Below are 12,589 nucleotides of genomic sequence, written 5' to 3' on the forward strand. Positions count from 1 at the left end.
CCGCATTTTACCAGCGGCGGGGTAGATGGCGATCTTACCCACCTGCTCTTTGGCCACTTAAAAGCCTTAATTGACCAATCAGCGTTATTTTACCAGTGACAGATGGGCGCCTCCCCCATCAGCCTGCGGCTCACGGAAGGACTCTGTCTGCACAATGGCAAGAGACACCTCTGCTGGAAGACATCTCCTGCCCTCACGATTGACACCTCCCCTCAAAATGTCCTACCTGGCTGGCCCTGGCAATTCCGAACTCCACTTACCATCACTTCAGCCTCCTCTATGGTGGCTGGTCCAGGAGCGCCCACCACAACCGGTGGTGCTGCTGAGACTGATGAGCTGCTGCCCCTCTGATTAGCCAACAGCTCTTGGGAGGCGGGACATCCTGCCTTGGAGGGGTGGAAACCATGACAGCATGCAATTAATTGTGTGAAGACCGTAAATTCTGGTCATGGCTTCGAGGGCTGGCAGAGGGAGCGTTGCCCCTGATGTTCTGGCTGGTGGGCGGGGCATTGGTCTCCACATAAAATTCTGGACAATGTTTGTGGGCTGGGTTTTCCAGGGCTCAGAAATTTGGCAGCTAATGATAACTGCAGATCCAGAAGTTACTTTTCTATAAAAACAGAAAATGCTGGAAATATTCAGCAGCTTTATTCTGGCAAGGCCAGCATTTGTTGCCCATCCCTAATTGCCTTAGAACTTAGTGGTTTTTTAGGCCATTTCAGAAGGCAGTTAAGCATCAACCACCTTGCCGTGGGCCTGTAGTCACATGTAGGCCTGACTGGGTAAGGATGGCAGATTTCCTTCCCTAAGAAACATTAGTGAACCAGATGAATTTTTACGACCATCGATGATAGTTTCATGGTCACCATTACTGAGACTAACCATTACTGAGATTTATTAACTGAATTCAAACTCCACCAGCTGCCATGGTGGGATTTGAACCCACGTCCCCCGAGCATTAGCCTGGGCCTCTGGATTACTAGTCCAGCAACATTACCATTATGCTCAGGCAACACCTGTAGAGAGAAAAACAAAGTTAAAAGGCTTGGATTTTCACCGAGTCAGGATGACTCGGGCGCCCTTTCTGGGATTCAATTCCGGGATTCCCAACACTATTCCTGGGATGTCTGATTTTGGGAGCGCTTTTAAAGGGAACAGCTGGTTCCTATCAAAAGCCTGCATCCGGCACTCATGACCTGGCTGGCTCCATTGAGGAGATAGGCATCTACTACTCCTCTGCAATTTTCATGGAGTCGGGCCAGGTTTTTAAAGAGTCATGGTTCATGGCCCCTCAGAGAAGTTGTGAACCCTAGCCTGTATTTGGGGACCTTTTAAAGAGTATGTTCAAAAGTTCCTCTTCATGCCCGCTATGCCAAGCACTGCCCTTCCACCCACCCGCTATGGCTGCTCATACCCCGCCATGCCATGCTATGGCACTTCCATACCCGTTGACTCACTATACACTCTCCAGAGCCAATGAACCCTGTAGTGACAGGAGCACGTGTAAAAAAAAAACGTTAAAAATTTAATTCGCTCATCACTTTCTCCTATGTTGAAAAAAAGTCATTTCACAGCTAATAAACATGTCAATCATCCAGGCCCTTTAAAGTATCAGTAGTAAAATCCACAAACCCTTGAAATCACATAATGTTGCATTTAAAAAATTGTGAAATTGACGGCAGAGATCAGAGAGCTTGATCTGTTAATCAAACAATGTTTTCTCTGGGACGCAGCTGTTTCAGCAAGTGTAATGGATGTCTGGGCTCTGAGCCAAGCCGCATTATGGATACTTGGTTGAGAGGCCAGACATCCATTCGAATACTATAACACTTGACCCCACAGAGACATTGCTTGATTGACTGCTCAAGCTCTCTGACGGCAGGGGCGGTTACATAATAGTAATGGGGGCATAGGTTTGAATCCCACCACAGAAACTAGTGATATTTAAATTCAATTAATAAATCTAGAATTAAAAACTAGTCTCAGTAATGGTGACCATGAAACCATTGTCGATTGTCGTAAAAATCCATCGGGAAATCTGCTGTCCTCATCTGGCCTACATGTGACCGCAGACCCATAGTAATGTGGCTGATAATAAAAACGCCAGAAATGGCCTAGCCAGCCACTCAATTGTAACAAACCTCTATAAAGTCTATGAAAAGGAATGAAAATGGATGAACCATTCAACATTGACCTAGGCACCGGAAACAACAGCAAACCCAACCCTGTCAATCCTGCAAAATCCTCCTTACTAACATCTGGGGGCCTGTGCCAAATTTGGAAGAGCTGTCCTACAGACTAGTCAAGCAACAGCCTGATATACTCACGGAATCATACCTTACAGACAATGTCCCAGACACCAGCATCACCATCCTTGGGTACGTCCTGTCCCATCAGCAAGGGGGATGGTGTTGAAAAAAGAGGGTAGGAGATACGGAGCTATTATTGGAATCGGGGTGAACAAATGTAATGTGGGACAAGGATGGTTGAAAGAACGTTAGATAGTGTATATTAATGTTCAATTTGTGAGGCCAACTTTTCATTTGTTATTTTCTTTTTAGAGCAAATATCTCAGCTGTCTGCCAGCCTTAGACGACCAGTAGCCTCTGAGAAACCCGGCAGGCCTGGACCACCTGGACCACCAGGACCAACTGGCCCCCCAGGCTCTACAGGGCACCCAGGTGCAGTAGGCCCACAAGGTGCCAAAGGTCACCAAGGTTACCCTGGTGAACCAGGACCTAAAGGTAAGAATATTGTTTCAACCCATTGTTTTGTTCATGAAAGCTTCCAGTGAGCTATTTGGCATAGAGGTGCGCACTTAGTTTCTATCAATAGACTTGTTGTGTACAAAAGTAGTAAATACACACATTGGTTGAAAGGATGCCATGGCAATATGCTGCTTTCAGCTGTGCTGTATGGGAGAGGTACAGGTTTGCAGCTCACCCACTAAGTGTTGCCCTGGCTCACTTTTGTCCAAACAATCAGCTTCTAAAATAGTACAGGCTAAAAGCTGGGTGGAAGTCACTTACAAATACCTACTTCTGGCCAAGCCCATCCCTTAGTGGAAGAGAATACCGTGTACCAAAGAAAGATCAAAAAGAACGAGAGAAAAAAAAAATTGTTGGTGATTATGAGAGACAGATAGCAAAGTTCATTTTGAATTCTACCCAGGAGCAACTATGTAAATAGGTAAATACAAGCCAAATACTGTGGATTCCGGAAATCTGAAATAAAAACCGAGAGAGAACCAGAGTTAACATTTCGAGTCCATATGACTCTTCTCTGGAACTGTAAACAGGCAACCTCCTAGCTTCTCCATCTTTCTCACTAACTGTGGTAAGTATAAAAGTGTGGCAGTGGATAATGCCATGCAGTGTACTAACCTGTTGACTTGTAACTAACAAGCTCCACATATATGACCTTAGATCTGCTATGCCCAAAGACTACAGCACAGTAAATGGTGCAGAACGATTAAAGTTGTGAGAGATAGTCTACAGCTTTTGTTCAGTACCTACGAGGACCAAAAAGGAAATGTTACGGAAATCTCACTCTTGGGGGTTGAATGGGTTGATGAACTTCACACAAAGTAATAGTGGGCCCAAAAATCCACAGGGTGCCAGGATGTAAGTCCCAAGATACACCCACCCCTGGTTGCTGCTTCTGACCGGGCTGAGGGTTGGGGGTGATGCCAATACAAATTGACATTTGGTACTGTGGTGGGGTGTGGGGTATGGGACAGTCCCAAGATCTATGGGGCTCCCCAGCAAAGAAGGCTGCATCAAGTGGCATAAGTCACCAGCCATTTTAAGTTTACCTCCACAGCAGTCCCGACTTGGACTCTGGCCTGAACACTTAGATGGCCCTTGTCACGAAAGTATAATAATTCTCATAATATTATTGTGATTTATTGTAAAAGCAGGTTAATCGTGGGGTTTGGATTGTTTGTGTGTGCATGTGTGTGGCCGGAGGAGGGAGGGGGGGATTTAATTGAATTGGAGACGGTTGGTCTGGAGGCTTTGACTCACCAAAAGAAGCTAGGTTTGAAATGCTAAATACATAAACATGGCTGAAGTCTTAGAATGTGAGGTGAGGAGAATTTGCATTTTTAGATAAATCAGGGTAGCTTAAATTTCAAAGAGATGGTAGGATGTTATACCATCCAGAAAAGCTAGGCCAAGCAGTATGTTTATTTTTTTCCAATACTGATAATATTAGCACCATGAAATGATTTATATTATGAGGAAGGCAAAGTTCCAAAGACTTATGGGAACAATGGGATTTGCATTAAAAGGGAGAAACACGTATAAAGGGGAATGAGGCTATGTGTCAGGAAAGCATTGTAAGATCTACCAGAAGTATGAAAAGCCTCCAGTATTTGTGCATTAAGGCTGCTGTCTACAGAAACCGAAGCTGGGAAATGCCACATTGAATTCTACTGTCCAGGGTGTTGTGTTGACTTGTCTGGGTCTGTTTAAGTCTATTTTTTTTCCATTGCCTTAATGGGGGTGTAACTGGAAGCCAGATTAATTAGGGGTTTTAGAAGTTATTAAAGTAGTAATTTGTAGACCTATGTATATGCTTTTCTTTTGTTAATAAATGTTTAATTTAGTTTTTAAAAATATCTCAAGTCTTGGTAGATTTGTTACCACAGAATCCAGGGCACTCATCTTGAAATAAATACAAATTGCAAAACCGTTGTGATAGCAGGATCAAGTTTCCCTGATGGATTCGATCCGCCTGGCACACGTCATCTGCCACGTCATAACACCCTCTTTCCAACCGATGCCAGGAAGAAACATCTGGTGTAACCAAGTACACCTCCATTGATGTTAAATCAGATTCCAGTTGAAGGCCTGTTTGGGGAAACACTGGTCTGCCAGAGCTACCAACCCCCATTAAATTAATGACATTTTAGGGATGAGAAGTGGCAAAGCCCCTAAAAGGCCATCATGAAATACCTGGCTTAATGCCCATACCCAGTGTATCCAGGTCTTGGCCGTTCTGGCAGAGCCCCACTAGACATATGGCATGTGCATGATGGTTACAGATTTTTGATGTCAGTCTCTGGAAAAAGTGGGTTGATGCACCAAGAAACATTTTCTTATTTCATTTCACAAGTTTTAATGAGTTTCAGTCACTAGCCATGGAAAGATGTTGTCATACTGACATTTGGCTACTAGAACTGAGCTTGAACTCTGACTTTCTGCATGACAGGCATACAAGGTGAAAAGGGTGAGAAAGGAGAAGAAGGAATAGGACAACGTGGACCACCAGGACCTCAAGGATTGCCAGGTAAACACCTAATACAAGAAGCCTCAGCGTTACAAATGCTCTTATCACAATCTTTTCATTCTAGTGGGAAATAGTCCATGAAAAAACTCCATTCCGTCAAGGAGAACTCCGATCTCGTCAGCTGACCCATTAATTATAGTTGATAGGAGAACTCTAATCTCATCAGATAAACTTTGGGACATTGCATGCATGAGTCAAATGTTCAGATCGCAAAGCAGAAGCGATAAACAGGATTCGCACACCACAAGACACGATTCTACTGTGAGAAAACAATGAGAAACACAACTCAAGAAATCGCGTTAGCTTTGACTTACAGGTATAATTAAAGAGGAGATTAAGATGGCTGAAAGTTTGATGTGAGCCTATAAAAAATTCTCTGTAAATAGTCTTTTAATTTTCATTATTCTTCTTGTCACATTTTTCGGTGATCAAATGAGATATTTTCCTCTTGATTCAGAATAACTAATCATTCCCCTAAGCAGGCTTGCAACCCCTAAGATCTAGGGCACACATTTTCCTGCTCAATATCGAGGTTAAATGATAATGTAATCCAGGGACCAAATGCAACAACAATAGCCAATGGAATTAATTATTGTCCTTAAGTATGTCTAGCTGTTATAGAAATGGTGTGTTCCCTTTGAAAAGTATCTGGGTTTGATATCTACATGCACATTCTTGCAATTCAAAAAATACAAGGTGAAAGACACAGCACAGACAAAATTTCATTTTCTTACATTGGGTATATGGCACAGAAACAGGCCATTTGGCCCAAGCAGTCCAAATGGATTGCAGTTAATGCTTCACTTGAGCCTCCTCCCATCTTTATTCATCTAAATCTACCATTGTAAGCATTTATATCCTCCTCCCTTGATAGCTTGCCTGGTATCCCCTTAAATGCATCTATACTATTTGCTTTAACCACTCCCTGTGGTAGTGAGATCCACATTCTCATCATTATTTAAGAGGTTTCTTTTGTGTATGGCTTTTGAGGAAGGACAGGGCTGGGTATGACTGCAAAGAGTGCCACCAGCGTTGAAACATGTTGTTGGAAGTACTAGAGCAGTCAACACGTAGAGGTATGGTGACACAAAGCTTGGATTTTAAATGGAAACTGGGAGATATTACTATCTCATCAAAAAAGATAAATTTGATTCAACCTTCTCCATTTGTTTCTCTTTAAAGTAACATGCTTTTCCCTGTGGTTACAGCTGATGTTGCAATAAGTTGTTAGCAGGATGTCCCTTCTGTCCCAAGAGAATGTCTCAGTCCAAACATTAGAAAGCAGTCATTTCGATATCTAGAAGTGTGATCAGCCAGACTTCCAGAAGATATATGGTGACAAGCAGCTTTCAAAAATGGAAATATGAGTTATACACTATTGTAAATGATATATTAACACATAATTTATACATAGATGAAATATTTTAAGGCAAGTCGAAAAGAGATGTTTATTATACATAACTATTTGTGGAATTTTCTATCTGTAACATTTCTGGTCCATTTTTTATTATAAAGAAAGGAACATTTTTGCAGCTCAGGTAAAGTTAGTGGTGCTGTTTAACTTCTCTATCATTGTGATATTATACATGGGAATATTAGCTTACTTTCATTGCCATTTCCATGTATGAATATTAAAAGAGCACCGTGGTCTTGTAATTAGATTGTGGATAATACCATCCGGCAGACTGAGGAGAATTTCTTATAAATCTAATGTGTTCAAAATACAATAATTACAAAGTCTGTATTCAGTCATTATCATTGTGAGAGGATAGGGGTGAAATTGGTCTTTGACAATATTGAGAAATGGGTGATAGTGAATCGGCAGACTGTTGTTTTACATTCTACCGAATTTTCTTTCTTGGTGAGGTGTAAAATAGTCTGTTAACTCATCAACATTGACATCTTTTGTTCAATTTTGGTGGTACCTAACACTAAAGCCTTTGCCAATGTGCAAAGATTTCACAGTTTAGAAAAACTGTTTTTTGGGGTTCTAAATTCATCTCTATTCACTTTCAAGCAACATGGCAACTGAAACCAAGTACCCGTAACTCTCTCTACTAATAGGGTCTCACTGCATTTTCTCTCTGGTTATAGGTGTTGCTGGCTTGCCTGGAATTGGTAAAGACGGGCGTGATGGGGCCCGTGGTGAACTTGGTCTGCCCGGTGAACAAGGACTTCCTGGCCCACCTGGGCTCAGAGGCTTTCCTGGTATCTGTGATGCATCTGCCTGCATGGGTCCACCTCACCTCTTCTTGGGAATGGGAAGTGGCAAGAAATCCATGAATATGAAAGGACCGTCAAAATAACAGAAAACAAATGCAAAGATTATGACTAGTTACCTATTGGACTACAGCTCTGATTGCGTCAAGGATTCAGTTGACTCTCAAGTGATTTAAAGAATTTTGTCACCTTGATTCCCAGGATCATAACTGCGTGTGCCAGTAGCTTTGTTATCTTAAGAGTTTTGCTGGAGTTGAGAACTGCCTATCTGAACCATATGTACTTGGATTCCTGGTCACTAAAGAAAGCTTGAAGCTTTGAAATCATCATATAGGACTTAAGAATTTTAGGACAGTGTATCCACCAAATAAAATGTACTTTAAATTGTCATTTGGTGGTACTGAACTTGAACATCGCTGAAAAAAGACACATGTCAAAGTTTTTGTCTTGCACTCATCAGGACATTCGCAAGAATACCAAATGTAAAGGGAACAACAATTTGTACTTCATGAGGAGAGCGCTAATTGGTTAGCAAGTGGACTCTGATTGGTAGAGGCGATTCCATGAAGAATGCACCAGTTAAATTCAAACCTGTCCTGATGAGTGCAAGGTGAAAAGCTTTGACATGTGTCTTTTTTCAGTAATACTAAAAATGTGCTTTGTTGACATGCAGCTCCACATCTCATGATGTTGAAAGTGATTGTTCTTCACCAAGTGGTGCTTCTACATAATTCTGATTGTTAAACACTGCTGAACTCTTAGGATTAAATTTCTCTTTTTGATGAATCCCAAATGAATGCAGGTTTTTCTCCATAATTAATGACCTGATATTTTCATAAACCTCATGTCTCACATTAGTGTAAGAAACAATATTTTGCAGACAGTGGAACTGGTCAGATGGAATATAGTGGTCTTTTCTTATACATGTTCCGAAGTTGTTGCATTGGCAGACAATAATTATGAAAAAGCAGGCATTCTCCTGTTCTTTGTTCAATGGAAATTTCACCTCCCAGCATATTATTAAATCTTCTGATTATCTCTGCATAGAAATATCACTTCTTGAATTATGGAGATGTCCTTGCATTTTTCCACGAAAAACCTAGTGAGTCATTGGTAATAACAGAGTTGCATTTTCTTTGATGTCCTAATAATGCTCCATTCTTTGCAAGAAATATAAACTCATAACTCACAGATTTAATTTTTATTATTGTATTTTATTGTCTACTGCTTAAAAAATAACTGGAAATAATTGATTAGCCTTTTAAAGGACTTGTCTCAGCTTAGGACAGTGTTGATTGATATCACTTATGGGCTAACAGTTCAAGGAATGGAGAGGTGTGATATAACTTTATATTTTACCTGTATTACTTCACCCCATTAACTTCTTAACACATGCAAATGGTAAGCCAAGGCAGAAAGTTGATAAAATTAATCTAAGTGTGAATCCTGCAACATCTCTTGTTTTATTCCAGATAGTTGAGCTTGTGAGTTGGCTGGTCTAGAAATTTCTAAAATGTAAACAAAGTGTATTTTTAAAACTGAAAGTCAGTTTTCCACTTCTGTGTCTCATACTGTAAAAGCATTGCATATTAATGTTTTCAACTAATTGTCATAATCCTTAAAACAAACATCAGAACACAAATGCCCTGATTCCACTGCATTCTACTCTATTATCCTACCACGTGCGTAGTTTTAAATTTGATAGATGATGGTGTTTTGGGTCAGATGATTATTCTGGTTGCTTTGTGCCCAAATGGTTATCCTCTGTGTGTAAATGTGGACATGAAGAACATCACAGATGAGCCACATAATCTGGAATGCAAACCCAGTTTGATTTTCTTCTCTCTATTCCTTAGATATATGTTTCTATGAATGCTGAGATCAGTTTGAGAAACATAGTATTTGCATTTAAAGTGAATGGGCTCGGGACAGGATTGGTGTGCGGGAAGCCCATTGGGATCTCCTGTTTTTTCTGGCCTCTATGGATTCCGGGCAATATCAAAATTATTAAATTTAGCTTGGCTTCTTCTAGTCATTCATAAAATTCCACCATGGTAGTGCTGTGGGTTGGCATTGTGCAGTTCTCCTGAATTTGAGAGTTAATATGGAATCATGGCACAGATTATTCAATCAGACCACAACTTTTAGATTTGATTTCAATGTCAGTGAAGATGAAAACTTGCTGTGTGGGATTATATGAAAGATGTGATTGCACTGGAGAGGGTGCAGAGGAGATTTACCAGACTGCTGCCTGGGCTGGAGGGTTTGAGCTATGATGAAAGATTGGATAGGCTGGTGTTGTTTTCCTTGGAGCAACAAAGATTGAGAGGTGACATGATAGAGATGTATAAGATTATGATAGGCATCGATGGGGTAGATAGGAAGGCAATTTTTCCATTAGTAGAGGGTCAATAGCCAGGGAGCATAGATTTCAGGTAAGAGGTAGAAGGCTAAGAAGGGAGTTGAGGAGAATTTTTTTCACCCAAAGGGTGGAGGGAGTCTGGAACCCGCTGCCTGAAAGGGTGGTTGAGTCAGAGACTCTCGTAGCATTTAAGAAGTATTTAGGTATTGCATTGCCATAGCCTCCAGGGCTATGGGCCAAAGCGCTGGAAAATGGGATTAGTATAGTCAGATCTTTGTTGACCAGCACAGACACGATGGGCCAAATGGCCTTCTGTGCTGTAAATGTCTATGAGTCCAGAATAGCCTCAGGCCACTATGTATCTTTGGATGATTGTGACCCTCCCAGACATCACAAACCAGTCAGGTGACGAGATTTAAAATCAACTCCAAGATGTTGATATTATCAATATTTAGAGTAGTTCACCCTGCTTTTTTGAAAAAATTCCAGTAATGGTGTCAGAGTTGATATGAGCTTTTCCCATGCATCAGATTTCCCGTAGTGTTCTAAGGATAGGTAGTCTGGGACAGAGCTCTGTTCAATAAATGTGAATAGTTTAATATTTAATAAACAGGGTTACATGACCAAAAGGTTAGCAAAAGGTGTGACGGGCAATGTTCTAAAGTGTCCAAACTATGTGGAGTTAGGGCATGGATTAGCCATGATCGCATTGACGGAAAAGGCTTGACAGGCTAAATGACCAACCCCTGTTCCCATATTCTTATGTCTATATTCATAGTCCTTTGTACCCTTTTCCCCATCATTTTGTTTTAATTTACTTTCCCTTCAAATTATTTCTTTTTATCTTTCAAGTACTGTTTTCCTTATTTTCTGTGCTTTTCAGTTCTTTTCAAACTTCTTTCCCTCACCACTTTAGGTGCTGTCTGTTGCTGTGCTACAATTTGTAGGCCACTGAAACCTTGGCGAGGTGGTCATCAAAGTGGGAGTCCGGTCAGTGAGAGCCAGTAGGATGTTAGGTCACAGAGAGTTAAGGTCAATCCTGTGCTGATCAAACAGCCATGATTCATGGAAAGTGACAAGTGATGTCCATATACCACAGAAGGAGATGTCTTGGCCCATTGTGTCTGTGCTGGCTCTTTGCAAGAGCTATTCAATTAGTCCCACTCCACTGCTTTTTCGCCATAGCTCTGCAAATGTTCCCTTGTGGAGTATATTTTCAATTTTCTTTCGAGAGTTACAATTGAATCTGCTTGCACTACCCTTTCAGGCAGTGCAGTCCAGATCATAACAACATACTGCATACAAAACAAATTCTCATTTCCCTTCTCGTTTCAACAATGATCTTAAATCTGTGTCCTCTGGTCACCGACCCTCTTGTCAGTGTAAATAGTTTCTCCTTATTTAGTCAAAAGGATTCATAATTTTAACATCTCTATTTAGTACCTTTAACCTTCTCTGCCCAAAAGAGAATGATTCCTGCTTCTCTAATCTCTTCACATAACTGAAGCCCCTCATCCCTGATATCATTCTAACGACTCAGCAAAACTCATTCTACAGCATCTTCCAAACCCAAGACCTGTACCACCTAGAACAAGGGCAGTAGACGCGTGGAAACACCGCCACCTGCAAGTCGCACACCATACTGATTTGGAAGTATATCATCATTCCTTCACTGTTGCTGGGTCAAAAACCAGGAACTGTGGGTGCACCTACACCACATGGACTACAGCAGTTTGAGAAGGCAGCTCATCATCACCATCTCAAGGTCAATTAGGGATGGGCAATAAATGCTGGCCTTGCCGGCAACATACACACCCCAAGAACGAATTAAAAGAAAATCCCCTATCCTGTCTAAGGTCTTGACATCCTTCTTAAAGTGTGCTGCCAGAATTGGACACAGTATTCCAGCTGAAGTCTAACTAGTGATTTATAAGCTTTACCTCAAACTACCCTGCTTTTGCACTCTTGCCTCTATATAAAGTCAAGGATCCTGTACACTTTTTCTTAAAAAACAGCATTATCAGAACTTGTCCCATCATCTGAAAAGATGTATATGAAGCCCCACGTCTCTCTATTCCTATACCCCTTTTATAATTGTACCATTTATTACATAAGGATCATATTTCCTAGGTGCATTAGTTCACAATTCTCTGCATTGTATTTCATCTGTCATGTTTCTGCTAATTTTGTTATCAGAAGAATAGTCCGAATACCAAAGAACAAAACATATACTTCCCTCCAGTCTGAAAAACAACTCTGTCACCTCTGCCAATTTTGAATCTGCCCTGCCACTGCCTCTATCACCCCATGGGTTTAAATTTTACTAACAAGTTTATTATGTGGCAGTTTATCAAATGTTTTGTAAGTCTATGTATATATCTCTATTGTCCCTTGGAGTTCTGCACTTGAGCTGAGGCTCAAGTGCAGAACATATCATATACATCAATGACCAAGTCTGTCGAGTATGTTCGAAGGTGCAGGAAGTTGTGTAGATGGGCGTAGGAAGTTTCAAATAGACACAGACTGGGGAAAGACTAGACAAAGCAGTGCCAGCTGGAGTTTAATGCGGAGAAGCATGAGGCCATGCACTTTGGATCCAAAAGGGACAAATCAGAATATTCTTTTATGTGGAGAAGCAAAGGGATTTGGGTATGCAGGTACACAAATCACTTAAACCTAGTGCACAGATACAAAAAACAATTTAAAAAATTCATG

General features: G+C 41.1%; 1 protein-coding gene across 1 annotated transcript in view; it reads left to right on the top strand.

The window, feature by feature from the left end:
* Positions 1-8,298, top strand: part of LOC144680100 (uncharacterized) — a 46,476-nt gene extending 38,178 nt beyond the window's left edge. The window contains exons 12-14 of the mRNA XM_078541246.1: positions 2,562-2,744; positions 5,215-5,292; positions 7,387-8,298. Coding sequence (XP_078397372.1) covers positions 2,562-2,744; positions 5,215-5,292; positions 7,387-7,598 — 473 coding nt within the window. The 3' untranslated portion in view covers positions 7,599-8,298. The remainder of the gene's footprint in view (positions 1-2,561; positions 2,745-5,214; positions 5,293-7,386) is intronic.
* The last annotated feature ends 4,291 nt before the right edge of the window (positions 8,299-12,589 follow it).

This window comes from Cetorhinus maximus, chromosome 4 (genome assembly GCF_964194155.1).
Source record: "Cetorhinus maximus chromosome 4, sCetMax3.hap1.1, whole genome shotgun sequence".
NCBI lineage: Eukaryota > Metazoa > Chordata > Chondrichthyes > Lamniformes > Cetorhinidae > Cetorhinus > Cetorhinus maximus.